This window comes from Malaclemys terrapin, chromosome 2 (genome assembly GCF_027887155.1).
Source record: "Malaclemys terrapin pileata isolate rMalTer1 chromosome 2, rMalTer1.hap1, whole genome shotgun sequence".
In the NCBI taxonomy this organism is placed as follows: domain Eukaryota; kingdom Metazoa; phylum Chordata; order Testudines; family Emydidae; genus Malaclemys; species Malaclemys terrapin.
The window spans coordinates 63,637,329-63,657,104 of NC_071506.1; the positions used below are offsets into that span (position 1 = coordinate 63,637,329).

The 19,776-nt window shown below is 40.8% G+C and overlaps 1 protein-coding gene across 7 annotated transcripts in view; it reads left to right on the forward strand.

Moving 5' to 3' along the window:
* ASPH (aspartate beta-hydroxylase) overlaps positions 1–19,776 on the forward strand; it is a 201,373-nt gene that overhangs the window by 91,158 nt on the left and 90,439 nt on the right. For 4 of the 7 annotated variants that reach the window (XM_054017214.1, XM_054017217.1, XM_054017218.1 and 1 more), the window contains 6 exons: positions 2,556–2,597; positions 6,426–6,458; positions 8,530–8,574; positions 8,694–8,735; positions 9,707–9,757; positions 10,516–10,560. In XM_054017214.1, coding sequence (XP_053873189.1) covers positions 2,556–2,597; positions 6,426–6,458; positions 8,530–8,574; positions 8,694–8,735; positions 9,707–9,757; positions 10,516–10,560 — 258 coding nt within the window. The remainder of the gene's footprint in view (positions 1–2,555; positions 2,598–6,425; positions 6,459–8,529; positions 8,575–8,693; positions 8,736–9,706; positions 9,758–10,515; positions 10,561–19,776) is intronic. The other 3 variants (XM_054017215.1, XM_054017216.1, XM_054017219.1) reach the window with 3 other exon arrangements.

Below are 19,776 nucleotides of genomic sequence, written 5' to 3' on the forward strand. Positions count from 1 at the left end.
CATTGCTTATTGACTGCAGGCAGGCAAGGAGCCTACAGGACTTGCAATCAAAACCATCTGGGGCTGCCACTAGTGGCTCTGCTTTGACCCATTGATCCTGCCTTCAGTGCTGGATGTCCTTTGTTAGTGTGTCTACCCTCTTGGCAACACCATTAAGTTAGGTTTGTTTATTTGGTTTGGATGCAGTGTGCTATATTTAGGAATATGAAGCTTCTTTGAGGGCTTTGCACATAAACAGAGATGATTGAAAAGACTCTGATTCTTTAGCTTTCGAAGGAGACAAATAAGAATAGCCACAATAAAAGTATATAAAAAAGCAAATGTATAGCGAAGGTAGATCTAGAGCTTCTGTTTTCTCCTTGTTCTTATATTGTCTCAGAAAATAAGAAAAAAGAGACAGTCAATTTGATTAAAAGGTGGCAAATTCACTTCAAAATTAATTAAATTAAAAGATGGCAAACGCATAAAAGGAATTTTTTCCCCCACACCATATATAATCAAGTTGTGGAACTCCATTGCCACAGGATGTTCTCAAAGCTAAACATTTAGCAAGTTTCAAAGAGACTGGTGTTTATATGGATAACAAAAATACTGATAGTTAAAGCAGTTAATTGAAACACATTTTGGAAGAGACCCTCCTGCCTCGAGGTTTAGGTCACATTAAGTTACGTCAGTGTATAGCCACCGCTGTAATTAAACCGTTGTTGCATGTCCATACTATGCTCCTTGTGTCATTGGAGCGCATCCACAATAGCAGCTCTTGCATTGACACAGAGAATAGTGCACCATGGGTAGCTATCCCAGTGTGCAACTGGCTGCAGCATGTTTTGGGAAGGATTTGCAGTGCCTCGTGCGGGCTGGTTCAGCACCACATGATGCAGGTTTCTCAATCCCATCGTTCCATGGGGATTCTACTCGATTGCCAGCTCGATTGCCAACTGCCCTGGTAACCTGCAGCCCAGCCATCTTTGTCAGAAAGCATGGATCCTGCACTGTTCTTTAGTATTGTGCCAGGCATTATGACCACAAGGCTATAAGCGGAGCTCAATAGTGGAGGAGCGCTATTTGGCTGAGGGAGGCCTTGAAGGAACATTTTAACACTGAGCCACAGTAATGGGTGCTGCTGTAGTGTGTTGAGCCTGGCATTATTTGTCACACTGTGCTATGAGCCTTGTAATGATTGCTGTGTGTGCCCAAAACGTAACACCCTTTAAATCACTTTTGAAAGTAGCACTTGGTAATGTGACCAAACTAACATTGCTGAACAGTAACACAAGAAGTCCACCGATTGGAGGGGGGGAGAGGGAAGGAGAATGGGAGGCGTGTGTGAGAGGAACTGTGTGTGTGTGACAGACAATGTGTGTTGGGGGTGTGTGAGAGACTCTCTGTGGAGGGGTTCACGCCTGAGTGAGCATGTATGCATGGTGTCTCTTAAGTGCAGCTGTAGGGGACTCAGCCATGCAACATGCCTGCCGCTGCGGCCCTAGTGTTGGGGAGAGCAGGATTCCTCCAACACTATTTGGCTGTCATTGTGTTTAATCTCCCATGGGTGGAGAGCCTTGGGTACTGCTGCAACCTTGGAAGATGCATGGATATTGGGGATCTAGGGAGTGCCTTATGATTCTCTTCCCCCTGCCTCCCTACAGTGATTTCTTCCCACAGACCCAGCCTCAGACCTACAGCCTCCTCTCCCCACAGCCTCAGTAGAAGCAGCACTTCCCCTGTAGTGCAGACAGGAGCGCTGGGCAGATGCTATGTGACCTCTCCAGCCGAGCAAACAGGAAGAGCAATTTCAAAACTTCCTGGGGCTTTAAAAAAGGAGTGGCGCATAGCTGTGTAGCTGGCTGGAGGATGGCAGAGTTCAAAACAGTGACCTGTCACGGTGGGCATTGTGGGATACCGGCTTGAGGCCAGTTATGGCAATGTAAGGAACTCAGTGTCTACACTGATGCTGCGTCGCTCTAACTACATCACAAAAAGTTCTGTCTCTTGTCAGGGTGGTTTTATTATGTCGACATAGCAGGCGAGTTAAATCGGCAGGAGGAGCATTGTAGTGTGTAGGCCTCCACTGTTTTGTTGACAAAAGCTGCCTTTTGTCAACAAAACTGCATTGTGGAGACAAGGCTTAACTATAAAGGGATTCAGAGGCAACCTGAAGTTAGGGACGGATGATCCCACAGCCGCCTAGTGCAAGGTACCTTACACCTTCTGAAGTCTTTGATGGCCACAGGAGACTGAATATGGGACTAGAATATGGACCACTGGTCTGATCCAGTATTACAATTCTTACCTACCTATAAAAGTAATGGGGGAAAAAACAATAGGCAAAATTGAGGGGGAAGAGAATTGGTTCAGGGGTAGAGCAAGACCGCTCCAGAGAAGAGAAAAAGACTAAGTAGTAGAAGAAAGTAAAGAACAAAGCTAACACATCATATAGGTTAGTAACCTTAATGTGTTTATGCTGGATTTTATTTTACAGAAAAATCTATTAGTCAATGTTTTTTGTATGACTGCACTTACGTAAATAACTGTAAAATAAAATTATGTCCCCGTAGCGTATGCAGAATTGGAGACTGGAAAAACAGAAGAAACTACAGGTAAACTACTTTAGGATAGTAAACTTTAGATATAAGCAACAGAGTCCTTTGTGGCACCTTATAGACTAACAGACATATTGGAGCATAAGCTTTCGTGGGTGAATACCCCTCTGATACTTTAGATATAAGTAAATCTCCCCAACGCCAAAATAAAGAGAAGACAACCCCAACTGCTACCCTATTCCTTCTAGAGCCAAAAGGAGATTTTTTTTTTTATTGGTGCACAGGTAACTTAAAATTCACTATCTGAAAACTATTATTTTTCATGTAACATCTAAGATTGCTATTGCTGAAAGATTAGAGAGAGCAGTTAATATTTCTGTTTGTATCAAAAAATTGTTTTTGGTGCATTTACAACACCTGTATATAGGTAGCTTCACTGTTCTACCTGCCTAGTCAATTGTTTCATAGATTCTAGGACTGGAAGGGACCTCGAGAGGTCATCGAGTCCAGTCCCCTGCCCGCATGGCAGGACCAAATACTGCCTAGACCATCCCTAATAGACATTTATCTAACCTACTCTTAAATATCTCCAGAGACGGAGATTCCACAACCTCCCTAGGCAATTTGTTCCAGTGTTTAACCACCCTGACAGTTAGGAACTTTTTCCTAATGTCCAATCTAGACCTCCCTTGCTGCAGTTTAAACCCATTGTTTCTGGTTCTATCCTTAGAGGCTAAGGTGAACAAGTTCTCTCCCTCCTCCTTATGACACCCTTTTATATACCTGAAAACTGCTATCATGTCCCCTCTCAGTCTTCTCTTTTCCAAACTAAACAAACCCAATTCTTTCAGCCTTCCTTCATAGGTCATGTTCTCAAGACCTTTAATCATTCTTGTTGCTCTTCTTTGGACCCTTTCCAGTTTCTCCACATCTTTTTTAAAATGCGGCGCCCAGAACTGGACACAATACTCCAGCTGAGGCCTAACCAGAGCAGAGTAGAGCGGAAGAATGACTTCTCGTGTCTTGCTCACAACACACCTGTTAATGCATCCCAGAATCATGTTTGCTTTTTTTGCAACAGCATCACACTGTTGACTCATATTTAGCTTGTGGTCCACTATAACCCCTAGATCCCTTTCTGCCGTACTCCTTCCTAGACAGTCTTTTCCCATTCTGTATGTGTGAAATTGATTTTTCCTTCCTAAGTGGAGCACTTTGCATTTGTCTTTGTTAAACTTCATCCTGTTTAACTCAGACCATTTCTCCAATTTGTCCAGATCATTTTGAATTATGACCCTGTCCTCCAAAGTAGTTGCAATCCCTCCCAGTTTGGTATCATCCGCAAACTTAATAAGCGTACTTTCTATGCCAATATCTAAGTCGTTGATGAAGATATTGAACAGAGCCGGTCCCAAAACAGACCCCTGCGGTACCCCACTCGTTACGCCTTTCCAGCAGGATTGGGAACCATTAATAACAACTCTCTGAGTACGATTATCCAGCCAGTTATGCACCCACCTTATAGTAGCCCCATCTAATTTGTATTTGCCTAGTTTATCGATAAGAATATCATGCGAGACCGTATCAAATGCCTTACTAAAGTCTAGGTATACCACATCCACCGCTTCACCCTTATCCACAAGGCTCGTTATCCTATCAAAGAAAGCTATCAGATTGGTTTGACATGATTTGTTCTTCACAAATCCATGCTGGCTATTCCCTATCACCTTACCACCTTCCAAGTGTTGGCAGACGATTTCCTTAATTACTTGCTCCATTATCTTCCCTGGCACAGAAGTTAAACTAACTGGTCTGTAGTTACCTGGGTTGTTTTTATTTCCCTTTTTATAGATGGGCACTATATTTGCCCTTTTCCAGTCTTCTGGAATCTCTCCCGTCTCCCATGACTTTCCAAAGATAATAGCTAGAGGCTCAGATACCTCCTCTATTAGCTCCTTGAGTATTCTAGGATGCATTTCATCAGGCCCGGGTGACTTGCAGGCATCTAACTTTTCTAAGTGATGTTTAACTTGTTCTTTTTTTATTTTATCCGCTAAACCTACCCCCTTCCCATTAGCATTCACTATGTTAGTCATTCCTTCAGACTTCTCGGTGAAGACCGAAACAAAGAAGTCATTAAGCATCTCTGCCATTTCCAAGTTTCCTGTTACTGTTTCTCCCTCTTCACTAAGCAGTGGGCCTACCCTGTCTTTGGTCTTCCTCTTGCTTCTAATGTATTGATAAAAAGTCTTCTTGTTTCCTTTTATTCCCGTAGCTAGTTTGAGCTCATTTTGTGCCTTTGCCTTTCTAATCTTGCCCCTGCATTCCTGTGTTGTTTGCCTATATTCATCCTTTGTAATCTGTCCTAGTTTCCATTTTTTATATGACTCCTTTTTATTTTTTAGATCGTGCAAGATCTCGTGGTTAAGCCAAGGTGGTCTTTTGCCACATTTTCTATCTTTCCTAACCAGCGGAATAGCTTGCTTTTGGGCCCTTAATAGTGTCCCTTTGAAAAACTGCCAACTCTCCTCAGTTGTTTTTCCCCTCAGTCTTGATTCCCATGGGACCTTACCTATCAGCTCTCTGAGCTTCCCAAAATCTGCCTTCCTGAAATCCATTGTCTCTATTTTGCTGTTCTCCCTTCTACCCTTCCTTAGAATTGCAAAGTCTATGATTTCATGATCACTTTCACCCAGGCTGCCTTCTACTTTCACATTCTCAACGAGTTCCTCCCTATTTGTTAAATTCAAGTCTAGAACAGCTTCCCCCCTAGTAGCTTTTTCAACCTTCTGAAATAAAAAGTTGTCTCCAATGCAGTCCAAGAATTTGTTGGATAGTCTGTTCCCCGCTGTGTTATTTTCCCAACATATATCCGGATAGTTGAAGTCCCCCATCACCACCAAATCTTGGGCTTTGGATGATTTTGTTAGTTGCTTGAAAAAAGCCTCATCCACCTCTTCCACCTGGTTAGGTGGCCTGTAGTAGACGCCTAGCATGACATCTCCCTTGTTTTTTGCCCCTTTAAGCCTAACCCAGAGACTCTCAACACTTCCGTCTCCTATGTCCATCTCTACCTCAGTCCAACCTATGTCCATCTCTATCTCCCCTATTTGTGTAGAGTGGGAGAAAGAGAACCATTTTAAAAAGTAGGGAAATGTAATTTTTTGAATCTATGAAATTTTTGGCAGGGAGATTCTGGGACATGTAATATCTGAAACTATTTTAACACAATGAAATTGACAGGATTTCAAACTAGCATCCCTTTGTAAATTAGATGGTAAATAACACCTTGCTTATGAATTCTGCATTCATTTAATAAAGGTAATTTTAAAGAATGTTCTTGTCAGGTATTATTTGAATGTATCACCATTTCAGGTAAAGAGCCTGTAAATGAATACTACTATGAAGAAAGTATACAAGGTGAAAATAAATACATTTGTTAGTTGTTTACATTAATTATGGAACAATGTTTGTGTATTACTTGTAGGGTTTTATACACAGAAGATTGTTAAATGTTACAAAAATTGGGGCCCATACCATATTGGCGTGGTCACTTTCTCAGTCCTTGTCAGGAATTTTAGCCTCCTTAAAATGAAGCATAATTTAAATTAAGCCCCACTGTGGTAGACTCAGTCTAGCGCTCTGGGTAATGCAAGCCTGTTCTAGATGATGATTTGTTTGTGGTTATCTTTCAACAAAATCAGGTACTTGCTTCTATTTTTATAGAGTAATTAGAAATTTCTTAATATTGTAAAACATTATTCCTTCCTTAAAAATAACCTTTTTTTTTAGGCATTTCACATTTTATAAATGTTCTCTCGATGCTTAGCAATGATGTTGGCCCAAAATAATAAATTTGAAGCTAAGAAATGTTGTTCCCAACAGAACCAGCTGATGATGCTGAAAAGGAAGATGAAAGTGAGTATAAGCAGCTGTTCTCTTCTCTTCTCTTCTCTCTGAAAGGAGGGCTTAAAGATTATTTTTTTAAAGTTACTCTATCTTAATACAAATTGAAGACACTCATTAAAAAATGTACTTGACTGAGATTTTTTCTGTTGCCTACAGTAGTTTTAAATAGCTAATTTCTTTTGGAGAGTTATATTAAAAAAAAATTATAAAAGCAGGTTTTCTTTCCCCCCAGGTTATAACAAAATGTTTATTAATACTTTTACTGCTTACTGCCTCTTGTGGATCTCAGATTCTGGATGTGGTATCTGAACTCCATGGTTGTCCAAACTTATTTGTGGTCTCATTGTTCCTTAACCATTTTATACTTCACTTTTTTCAGTAGCTTTGGACTTGACTAAATTAGGTTCTGCTTCTGCGTGTAGTTTCTTTAACTCCTGTGTAAGCAATGGAAACTGAAAGTACTCAGAGCCTTGCAGGGACAGACCAATTCACTCCAATGGGACTTACTCGCATGCTTAAAGTTGCTCATCGGAATATCTGTTTGCAGAATTGGAGCCTTAGGCTTTGTCTGTACTGAGGGTTTCCCCTGAATTCAGCTATTGATGGGCAGTGACAAGAGTAGCTGAACCAATCAAACCTCCAGGGGTAGAAAAGATAAAATGATGTACTGTAAGTCACAGTTTGCACTGGTGCCACATACCTGTTTCAAGTAAGACTAATCTCTACTGGTGCAAGTAGTCTCTGTGTGTCAAAGGGTGGCCACCACCTGGGCCCCCCCTCCTGGCTTCAGGGTGGCCCTGCGAGGTCTCCCTGCCTTGATTTCCCTCTTCCATGCACTGGTTGTTCCCCCTATTACAAGAGGCCCATCGCCCTCCCACATTCTCCACCATATTTGATAAGATGGCTCCTGCCTGGGATTGCAGGTCTAAGGCCTGGTCTACACTGCCGGGAGGGGGAGATCGACCTAAGTTACGCAATTTCAGCTACGTGAATAACATAGCTGAAGTCAGTGTACTTAGACCTACTCACTGCGGTGTCTTCACTGTGGTAAGTCGACTGCTGCCGCTCCCCCGTTGACCCCGCCTGTGCCTCTCGTGGAGTACAGGAGTCGACGGGAGAGCGCTTGGGGGTCGATTTATTGTGTCTAGACTAGACGCAATAAATCAACCCCCTCTGGATTGATCGCTGCCCGCCAATCCGGCAGGTAGTGTAGACATACCCACAGTATGACAGACTTACCTGCTTCAATTTCCCCTTTCTCCCAGATATTCTTTCCCCTAATAACTCCACACACATTGTCCACATGTAACTCGCCCTTTGCAGGGTTAATTTATTATAAAAGTTCCACAACAATAGACCAGTATTCCCCACCATAGTACATGAAATCTTTCAAGTCCCACTAATCCATGAACCCTGGCATCTTTCATGATTCTCCTGCTCTCTGGCACAGGCTGGTAAAGTATAAAATTGAGCATTAGTTTGTCTTAGTAAACATGTCCACTAACTTTAGTACAGCTTTGATTTTTTCAATTTAACACACAAGTCAGGAACTCGAAAAGCGTTGGCTCCTATAGCAATGTTAACTCTGCCATGTACACCTCCACCCCGATATAACGCGACCTGATATAACACAAATGCGGATATAACGCGGTAAAGCAGCGCTCTGGGGGGCGGGGCTGCGCACTCCGGTGGATCAAAGCAAGTTCGATATAACGCGGTTTCACTTATAACACGGTAAGATTTTTTTGGCTCCCGAGGACAGCGTTATATTGGGGTAGAGGTGTAGTACAGTTTCTATACAACACAGTTTTTACTAATGGTTTTGGGAAACTTCTAACCTTTTGACATTTTATTTGAAATGGACTTAAATTTTTTCATCTTGAACGCACGTGGTGAGGTGCTTGTTTGGGAATCAGACACAAACTTCATAGAACTTTCCTTATCTCCATTCTCTTTCTGCGAGGTTTTCCATGGGAGGGGTAATATGAGCCTTAGAAATTAGCTTTTGCTTTGTTTAGTTGCAGGTTTAACAAGTGTAAAACTTACTTTAGGTATTGCTACAAATATTCTGTCTTCTTAGCTGCAGGGGCACTTCCAGAACCAGTAAATGAAGATACAGAGCCAGGTATATGTTTTCTAATTATAGTTTTAAACATCTATGAAAGGCCTTTCTTTAAAGTATTTGACCCTCAAACAGCTAATTGGGGTTTTTTTTGTTTTGTTTTTGCAAACCTTGAACTCTAGATGAAATTCCTGAGGACGTGGAAATTAATAAAAAGCAATCAGGTATGCATATTTGCTTTGTAAAAGTATTTATTTTCATGTTCAAATTGCCATATCTGTCAGTTAACTGTAAAAGGAAGGGATGTAATTAATTAATGTTTCCTACAGTGCATTACAAGAAATATTTGAGGTTTCAGATCTCCCAATAGAAAGAGTTAATTTTGCCCACTGACACACCAACTGTTAAATAAATGTTTTAATTACTTGCAGAAATGTATTTGCATTTGATTTTAAAAATTGAATGTATGGACTCTTAATTCTGAATGCAGTGTTATTGTTGCCATGTCGGTTCCAGAATATTAGAGAGACAAGTTGGGTGAGGTAATATCTTTTATTGACCCAACTTCTGTTGGTGAGAGAGAGAGAGAGGTTTTAAGTTGGTCCAGTAAAAGATATTACCTCACCAACCTTGTGTCTCTTTATTTTGAAGACTATTTGAAAAGATTTAAGTTTGAAAACCTTTACGTTTATGGCTTTGGTGTTGCTGGCTACATTCTAGTTGCACCGAACTTAATACAAAGCTATTTAGTATGTCAGCTCACTGTGAGAAAAATCTTACAAGCCTTACTCTGTCCGTGCTCAGTCAGTGTTTCCAGTGAACTAAATGGGAGTTTTTCCTGAGTAATGCCTACAGGATTTGACCGTTATTAATGTAGTTTTTTTCTTATGAACATGTTTTAGTTTAATGAACTTAAAAAAAGTCTTGCTTTAATATAACTAACTGAAAGTGTATATTACTGTTGGTATTTCATATTACAATGATTTAAAGTTTTAATACATAGTTCTGTTTTACTGAAAACGAGATATTTATTATAGTGAAGGGGCATTAAAAACTATTGCACGTAACAGATTTTAATAAGTAATGTCTAGTGTCACATCTGTACCCATCTGTTGGGTTTGCAGTTAGTGTGATAAGCAAACTCATGCATACAATACTGTAAGTGTAATATACACCTTAATTTTCTTTGTAACAGAGGGAAAAGAACATACAGAAGACACTGTTGCTGCTGGACCTCAGGAAACAGGTTTGTGTAGTAACTCTTCTGCAATAAACCTCTGACCTAATTTTTTTTTAGCGAATATTTCTATTGTGAAACTCAAGAACTGTGACTGCTGTGAAATGGAATCCTGTTTTTTAATTAGGCAGATATGAACTAAATTCTTTTTTCTGTTTCCAGATTTGTTCTGCAAAGGTTAGCGATGTTACAGTGCATGCTATTTTTGAAGTTTTTAGTGTGGTCATTTTTGTAATAGCACCTTTGCTATAATAAATATTATCAAGCAGTGAGGCTGAGTGACAAGAGGTATATATTTTTTGACTTTAAATACAAAAGGACATAAGAATAGTCATACTTGGTCAGACCACTGGTCCATCTAGCCCAGTATCATGTCTTCCTACAGTGGCCTACGCCAGATGCTTCAGAGAGAATGGACAAAACAGGGCAATTATTGAGTGATCCACTCCCTATTGTACAGTCCCAGCTTCTGGCAATAAAATACAGTAATACCATTTTTTAAATTTAAATGTGTGTAAATAAGTGAAAAGCATCCATACTGAAAAAGTGGATGGGCAATGTGTACACACATTTCAAAAGGTGTGTGTAATGGGCCCAGTGTCCTCATTACGTACCCCTAGCAAAAGCCCCCTTCTGTTCAGAAAGATATTTTGAAAGAGAAGCTTGTGTTAATGAAATAGTTACTGCTGAAATGACCCATACAGGATTATTTAAGAGTTTTGAAAACAGGTACATTATATGTAATTGCTGCAAAATTTGATTTACAGAAGTTCCTGTTGCGGCAGAGAATTACTCAAATGATGATCTAGTGGGTAAGTTAATTTTTAGAGTGTTATCTTTTTTTAATAAGATTAAACCCTTCACAGTAGGAAGAAGTCTGTGTGTCTGTGTGAGAAAAAGGTATAGGTGTTCAAATATTATGACTTGAATTTGCTTTCTGTTTCTGAAGTAATAGTCTCATCTTGGTCTGAATAAATCCTAAGGCTATTTATTATTGAGTTAACAGGAAGTAACTTCAGAATACTATTCCAATTATTTTTAATTCAAATTTTAAATGAATAAGAAAAAAAATAAAATAAAAATGGACTGTTCAGCTGATGAAGAGGTAAAACTAAAAATATGTGTATTTAAAGAAAGTAATGTATTCTTTAGTGTAATTTTAGGTCCTGGTCTGAGAGGAAGACTTTTTATGACAGGGGTGGGCAAACTTTTTGGCCCAAGGGCCACATCTTGGTATAGAAATTGTATGGCGGGCCATGAATGCTCACAAAGTTGGGGTGTGGGAGTGGGCGAGGGCTCTGGCTGGAGGTGCAAGCTCTGGGGTAGCGCCAGAAATGAGTAGTTCAGGGTGTGAGGGGGATCAGGGATGGGACAGCGGGTAAGGGCGTGGGCGGGGGAGGCTCAGAGGTGCAGACTCCGGATAGCGCTTACCTTATGCAGTGACATGTCCCCCCTCCAGCTCCTACATGGAGGCATGGCCAGGAGGTTCTGCTGCGTGCTGCCCCGTCCTCAGGCACCGCCCCCGCAGCTCCCATTGGCCGGGAACTATGGTGTGCGGCGCAGAGCACCCCTGGCTGCCCCGTGCGCAGGAGCCGGAGTGGGGACATGCCTCTGCTTCCAGGAGCCACGCAGAGTGGCCCCTGACCCTGCTCCCCAGCTGGAGTGCCAGAGTGGGGCAAGCCCCAGACCCCGCTCCTCAGCAGGAGCTCGAGGACCAGATTAAAACGGCTGGATGTGGCCAGCTGGCCACATGCGGCCCGCGGGCTGTAGTTTGCCCATCCCTGTTTTATGACATGCTACTTTAAGTATTTTTGTCTTAGTCAGCAGTTAACTGCCACAGTACTTCCAATTCCTCCATTCATTATCTAAATGGACAGAGTGATGCATAGTGTTTGTCAGACCCATAAATATGCTCCAGATGTTCAGAACTTAGTACCTTTTGAGGTTTACTTCTACAGATAGGTACATGGTTTTGTTCCTTCGTTACCATCCAATAAATTGAGCCCCATGCACACACTTTCCTTGGGTCCTGCTTTCAGAGTTCAACATCAGACATTGCCAGCGTTTCTTTTAAAACGGAGCAGATAAGTTGTAAGAAGTACAGTGCAGAATCTCACATGAGCCGATGGATAGACCTTGTAGTCCAGAGGGAGATCAGATGTGCCCATCTGACTGGGCTGCTCTGAGGGTCCCCAACATAATTTTAGTCAGCCCTTTGGTTAGAGGGCCGTCTAATGGATGGCACCCTCCCTGGGCTACCCAGAATCTCTGAAGTATTGTGCTGTGGCCCCATCCCTAGCCATGTCCTGGAATACCCCCTTTACTAGAGCTTGCCAGGAATCCTTGAAAGGCAACCTTAAGGATGTCCTCCACTGTACCTGTGCTGTAGGAATCTGCCTTTGGCAGGGTTCAGGACTTTTAAGGTACATTTATGCCACTCTAGCCCTTTCATCTGGCTTAAAGGTGAACATCTGATCCTTTTTCTTTCTGTCTTTCTTGATCATGTTTCCTGTCTCTTCTGGGTGCAAGTCTGTTTCTTCAGTCTTTGGTCAATCTAATAGTTTTAGACACATACTCTTCAATTTGTACAATTTAGTATTTGTCAACTTTTTGTTTGTCTTCAAGTGCAAAATATTGTCTGGGTTTATTTCCTCGTACAAGAATGAGAGACACTCATCCTTCAGTTTTCAGAAAGTGCTATGGAGAGTTTTTGGACATGAGTTAGTCGATTGTTTAGTTTTGTTCCCATTTCTGATTCAATTAATTCTTCATCCCCAAACTTTCATAGAATCATAGAATAGCAGGGTTGGAAGGGACTTCAGGAGGTCATCTAGTCCAGCCTCCTGCTCAAAGGACCAATCCCAGGCAGATTTTTGCCCCAGATCCCCAAATGGGCCCCCTCAAGGATTGAACTCTCAACCCTAGGTTTAGTAAGTCAGTGCTCAAACTACTGTGTTGGGTATCTTACATAATACCTGGTATCTCAGATATTTCATGTGCAGGCTATATTTCTGGTTAAAGTTTTCACTATACTACTTTTGAATCCTCTGTATTTTTAAATGCAGTGAAATTCTATTCAGTTATCATCTGGTGAACAATCGGTTTAGTGGTAAAATTGTCACCTGTTCTACAAGGTACCTGCATTTGTTGGACTTTTGGTCAATGCAGGAGTGGCTGTGGTAGTGAAAGATCCAAGAATCCCATGTTGTGGCTTTTTACAAATCACAGTTGTGAAGTGGTTAGTGTGCTAACTTACATCATGAACCTTGACTGAGGGAATCTAAAATGTTTGTAGTAGTATATAATCCCATATTGGCTATGAGGTTTATCCAACAAATGTGTTAATCCTGGCACGATACAGTCCACTGCTTATGACATGGTATGAGCATTAATATGAGATTTATCTAAAAATGCAATTTAGTTAATTGTTTAACATTAGCTGTTTTCGAAAAAAGTTTTTATAAACTGAATAAGGTATGACTGACAGATATCTTTTACAGTAGTAAATTCAGTGAAGATAGTATCCAGATTTGGTATGTTTTTGTTTTGAGTCTGCAATCTTAGTCCAAGGAAAGATACTTGTTGTCAAGGCTGATTTGTTCCATGGAAATGTTACTACTTCCAACTTTAGTATCAATGCAATACTGTATGGTAGTACAGATAATAAAGAAGCTAAGATTTTATGGCTGTGGTGCAACTAGTCCATAATTTTCAAAGTAGAGAATTGTCCCACTTGCATAATATTCTTCAGACTGGTACAAAATGTAGGAACAACATCCTGTTGTGTGATTTGCATACTGCTTTGATGCTTAATTCAAATTCCAATCAACTCGAATTTTGTTGATTTTGGTTTTGGTAGATGACATTCCTGTAATTTAGGATTACTTCTGATGTGATTTCTACCTCATAATCATGTGTTAGTGAATGTTTCCAATATTTGCTCAAAGTAATTTGGCTTATGTTAAATACTAGCGGCTGATTCCCCTACCTTTCCACATGTGTAACTATGTAATCCCTACTACTGTTAATGCAAGCATGAATGGATCATGTGACAGAACTGGGCCCTAATTGTTTACTGTGTGTTCCTTACGTTCTGGTTTAGAGAGAGCCTTTAAGGCCATTACAGATTTTCATAAACCACGTAGAGACTGGCTGAGAGGTAGGCTATGACATGGTTTTCTGACAGCATGGTATTGTGTGTTGTGGGCTTTTTTTTTTTTTTTTTTTTAAATGGGAGGTCTGGTGAAACCCTATCTGGAGAAATTGTGCTTTGCTACTGTAACCCCCACACCTACTGAGTGTGGTGTTATATCCATTTAATGGAGGGGTGAGAGAGAGAGAGAGAGAGAGACTGCTTTACAGCCTTAGCTAACAGCCAGTTGGAGGCTCATACACTAAGTTTCAGAGGTCCCAGGTTCGATGCTGCCTGCCACCGACCGGGGTCTGTCGGTGTTACAAGTGGGGACTTATCTGGGATTTCAACTGGGAAGTGTCTGAAGCTCAGGGTGTGCTTCCTCAGCTAGGGGATGTATGTAACCTACACACTTACTGGGTGTGGTGCTCTGTCCTATCTAGTGGCACTGAGACCAGAGAGAGAGATTAACGAGTCTGCTCTACAGCCTTAGCTAACAGGCAGTTGGCTTTTAGTTCATGCAGTAGAGGCTCATGCACTAAGCTCCAGCGGTCCCAGGTTCGATCCTGCCTGCTGACGACCGGGGTCTGTCGCTGTTACACTACCAATACAGAAAATGCCAGTAGCTAACACAGTTTGACTCTCAGTGTTTGTTTATAGTAAGTACCCCCTTTTTTAAAGGTAACTTTCTCTGTCTGTCCCATAAAATATGAGATGTTACTTTCTTTTTCCAGTATTAACAAATTTAGTTTAGCATAGAAAACGTGTTTTAGTCCCTAAGGGAGACAGGACTTCATCTCTGTATTTGCCTCTTTTATATTTTTATTCATTACAGTAACTGAAGTATTAAGGGTAGTTTAGATGAAAGAGTAAAAGACATTTACCATTCTTTTAAGCAAGCCTAAATTGATTTGCATGCAGAGTTTTAGAACTCTCATATGGTACAAGTGAAAAGGTTCAATTGTTTAATTACTTCAGATTTCTCATGGTTCCCTTGCTGGTGATTTTAGGGTTATCCTTCTGTTGTATGTTTTACATTTAATGCAGCCCTTCTCAAACTGTGAGATTGGTCTTCTGGTGGATGTTGCTTCTCTTCAGGGAAACTCTGGGAAATGTAGGGGGAAGAGAATATATTTTTCTCTTTCTCCTTAGGACTTGGAATAAACTAGAGCTTGTTAAATTAACAAATTCGGTGCTAACTACTAAAGATAGTATCGGACTATTCAAAATGAAATGACGCACTCAACAAAAAGAAGCAGGCTACCCTGTCTATATGTACAGTATGTGAGAAAAGGATTAAGTATTTTTCCTTGCTCAGATGAGAAACTCTGGTAAGTGTTGATCTAATTGCATAATACTACTTGAGAAAATACATATTGTAAGTAAAACTTAGTTTTATGCCAATATGTCGGCTGCAAGTCTACAATTAATTTTAAAAAAGTAAAGGTGAAGATGTAAGGGGAAGTAAGTGTAAAATATGTGTCTTACCTAAATGTCTGCATACATGGGCAGAAATGCATTTAGCTATCGATGCAAGGAATGTGCATAGGGTGGGTGCATGAAAAATGACACATATTTGTGGAAGCTACACAACACCCATTCTGCCATTTCAGAATTGGTGAAGTAGAGTTGTTAAATGGAACATACTGGAAAATTACTGCTGGTCCTTGGTAGTGTAATTTGTGATATGCATGATGGGGAAGGAAAAACAGTTTCCCCCAGGTCCTGACTTGGGCTTATTCTCTTTCACTCCTCCTCCTAACACAGCTGGTTTTTCCCAGCTGTTACATCCACTTCATTATTCCCCAAACCAAGTTGTAGCTGGATGCAAGCCAGCTGTCTCTGCCATCCAGTCCTCCCATTAGGTAATGTCTTTTTCCCTTGTTTCAAGAACCCTAGCCTTCCATTTCCCCCATCCCTTGTTTTTGGTAGAGTTCTGTGAGCATTTTCTCTACTCAGTTGTCATTTTGGGGAGGGGAGGATAATCTTTATAAATTGCTAACTGGGTATGTAACTTTTGTTCAAATACAGATGGTTCTGATACTTTTAAGGTCTCAGACTTTACTAGCTGCTTTCACACAGGAGACATTCTTGTTATACCCCCTTCTTCTCCCCCCGGTCCTCCAGAATATAAAATTCATACTTATGATGACTGAAAAGACATTTTGGGTGATTGAGTGTTCCCTCTCTTTCAGATGGGTAAAAATCATTTTTTAAATGATAAATTTAAATATTTTAATTACATATATTTTTAAAAATTATTTTTAAATTTGAAATTGATATCTGGTGTTATGGCCTAAACTTACTATAATCTATTAAAATTACTTAAATAAATAATATTAATCAGTACATATTTGTTGCTGAAGTTTCAGTCAGACCACTGAATTGGTCGAAGTCACTGGCCATATACCTGGAACCAGAGTTTGTTGAAGTGCTAAGCCAGTTTTTGACAGTAGTAGCCTCTTCTGCAGGTGCACAGAAATTATTATTTTCATTTCATTTCATTCAGCTGTTCAGTACAGTTCAGTGCCTAGTTCATTGACAGTTAAGAAACTAATTGGGAGTTGTAAAAGCAGGAAAGTTTGTTTTCCTCTCCCAATTGATGAATAAAATCTAGGTGTAAAAGGAGAAGATCTACTGGTTCTAAAATTGGGAAGGACTTGGTGACCAGAAATAACCAGTTCACTTCACTAAATAGAGATACTTCCTTTGTTTAATAAATCAAGTAGTTTTAAATTCAAAATGTTTTGATAAAAGCTTTTACTTTTGTATCCAGCATATTTAAGGTAGTTTTATTTAACGAATAAAAAACTGCTTTAAATGCCAATTTCCATTCAAATAGAATTTGACACAAATCATGAGTAAACAGTCATCTAGGAAATAAAAAATTCACCATTTCTAACATCAAAAATGATGTTAGATGTATGTTAAGCTATATAATTAAATATAGTGTAACCTTCTGATTAGCAAGAAGTACCAAATTTAGTGCAAAGGCTATATTGAGTTTTGAATGAGCATGTTTTAATAGGTTGATTCCCACTGGTTGGTAACTTTCTTTAGGAAAATAAAAAGTAAAAATGCAAAACAAGATTAAAATCAGTGATTTTTCATAGATTTCATAGAAGAGTGTGATTATCTAGTCCAGTGGTGCCCAAACTTTTCCTCCCACTCCCCACCCCTTACTAGTAAGGGAATGTGTCTACTCTTTCTCCCTCCCCCCTCCCCCCCCCGGGCGCTGGGGGCAGGCAAACTTTTTAATCCAAGGGCCACATCTGGGTATGCAAATTGTACGATGGGCCACAAATGCTCACAAAATTGGGGGTGGGGATGAGGGTTCTGGCTGGGGGTGCAGGCTCTGGGGTGGGGCCAGAAATGAGGAGTTCAGGGTGCAGGAGGGGGCTCCTGGCTGGGGCAGGGGGTTGGTCTGTTCGGGGGGGAGGAGGGAGGGCTCCAGCTGGGGGTTTGGGCTCTGGGGTGGGGTTGGGGATGAGGGGTTCGGGGTGCAGGAGGTTGCTCCGGGCTGGGATGGAGGGATTCGGAGGGTGGCAGCGGGATCAGAGCTGGGGCTGGGGCAGGAGGTTGGGGCATGGGAGGGGGTCGGGTTCAGGCTTCGGGCAGCACTTACCTCAAGCAGCTCCCAGAAGCAGCGGCATTTCCCCACTCTGGCTCTGCATGCTGTCCTGTCCGCAGGTGCCGCCCCTGCAGCTCCCATTGGCCATGCTTCCCAGCCAATGGGAGCTTCAGGGGTAGCACTTGGGGCGGGGGCAGAATGCGGAACCCCCTAGCTGCCCCTGTGCATAGGAGCCGGAGGTGGGATATGCTGCTGCTTCTGGAAGCCGCACGGAGAGGAGCAAGTCCCAGACCCTGCTCCCCGGCGGGAGCTCGAGGGCTGGATTAAAACATCTGGAGAGCTGGATGTGGCTCCCGGGCCGTAGTTTGCCCACCCCTACCCTAGAGAGATGTCCCACAGTTTTGGGCCACTGATCTAGCCATAGAACTTTCCAAAATAGTTTAAATCAAGGTTTCCTATTTTCTGATTTAAATCAGTTCACCCTACTCTCTTTGGTGTTGTGTTATATCTTTTCTTTAAGTTCACCGAAGTTCAGTTTATCAGAGTTATTCCATGTGAGTTTCCTTCTGTTTATTTAAAACTGTATTAAGTTGATGCAACAGAAATATCCATTCTATTCAATATGCTCTATTCACTGGTGCCTTTAAGTGTCTTTGGGAAGTCTGGTTGCTTAATATTTAATATATTTGATGTGCTTTTGGGGAAACTGAGAGAGACATGCATTTTCACAGGCATATTATAATGTCAGTAGGGTTGGCTTGCAGATATAGGGCCAGATTCTCACCAGTGAACTTCAGTGGAGCTGCACAGATTTAAACTTGACTGACTTGCACCAGCTGAGGATCTGGCCCATTATGTGTGGGATTTCTGGAATATAGGGGTGTGTGTCCTTGTGTGTAGGAGTTTAGATGTGGGAAGCCTCTGAACAGTGGGAAAGGAGAGAAGGGGGTTGATGCAGGGTTTGGGTATATTGGAGTTCTGAGACAGGTATTTCTTATGGATTTTGGAGAATGGAAGCCCAGTGGAAAATCCATCAAGGCACTACAGCACAGTAATACTTCATAGAGATAGACTTGAATACATTGTGACATTCAAAGCCAATGATACATCAGGGTAAACAGAATAATTTCTAAATATATTTTTAAAACTGCATGAAACTTCAAGCATCAGTATTGGTAAAATGTGGGGCAGATTATAAACACATTTCATTTAGTTAAAGGGAATAAAATTAATGAAGTTCTTCTGCTTAAAAAAAAAAAAAAAAAAGTTTTGAAAGCATGGAAATTGTGAGTTAAGGAAATCTAAACAACCACAACTTTGTCCCTGTAATTCCATCTACCCTCCACACACAATCAGGATTCAGCAGATTTAGAATCTGCAAAAACACTGTTTTTAATATTGATAATAAAATATACACCTGCATTAGACTATACCAAATTTGACATTCTGATATAAGTAATATTCACCGGACATACGCGCGACCTACGTTACTATAGACTGTCCATCAAGAAATCCTCCATTATCAAGAATTTAAGCCCAAACGCCTATCAATTCCACCTTCCACAAAATAGCTTGAAATATTGCAGATTTTGGAATTTTTATAAACCGTTTAAAACCACTGATCAGGCCTTTGCAAGGATGGGCACTCTTATACTCTTGCTCAATTTCTCAAATTTATGGGGTTAAGCTATACTAATATAAGCTCCTGTATACTGGTATAATTGTGCCCACACTAGGGAATTGTATCACTTTAACTATATCTGTTTCTAGACCAATATAATTACAGCAGTACAAAAAATGTGGGTAAACCAGGCTAAGATGTTACCCAGTTCTCAGGGTCTCCAAACAGTCATGTTGTGCAGTGTGTCAGGAGTCAATCCTTATTGTAGTGTGATACTTGCCAGAGACATCTGTCTTACATGAAGGGTTCAATGTGACAGAGTTAAGGTTATTCTGTACTTACACATTTGCCAAACTTTCCCCCAGCTTTCTGAAAACTGCAGATATTCTTGAAATTTTTCCTCTTATCTTGTTGTCGTGTGTTTTACACCTTTAAATTCCGCTTAATATGTGGTTGAAATCCCTTTCTCCCCTGTTCCTTCTTCGCGTCAGCCTGTCATTGATTTTTAAAAATATAAAATGTTTATATTTGGACATGGCCCTAATTTCCTTTGCAAGTTAAATTCAAAGATCTATTCTTCAGATTAGTATTTAAAATTTGGTAGTCCCCATCTTCTATAGCAACTTTGTGATTATTCTTTAAATAGAATAGCTCCTGGGAATGATAGCTTTCTCCAAATAAATTACAATGCTACAAAGTTGCAT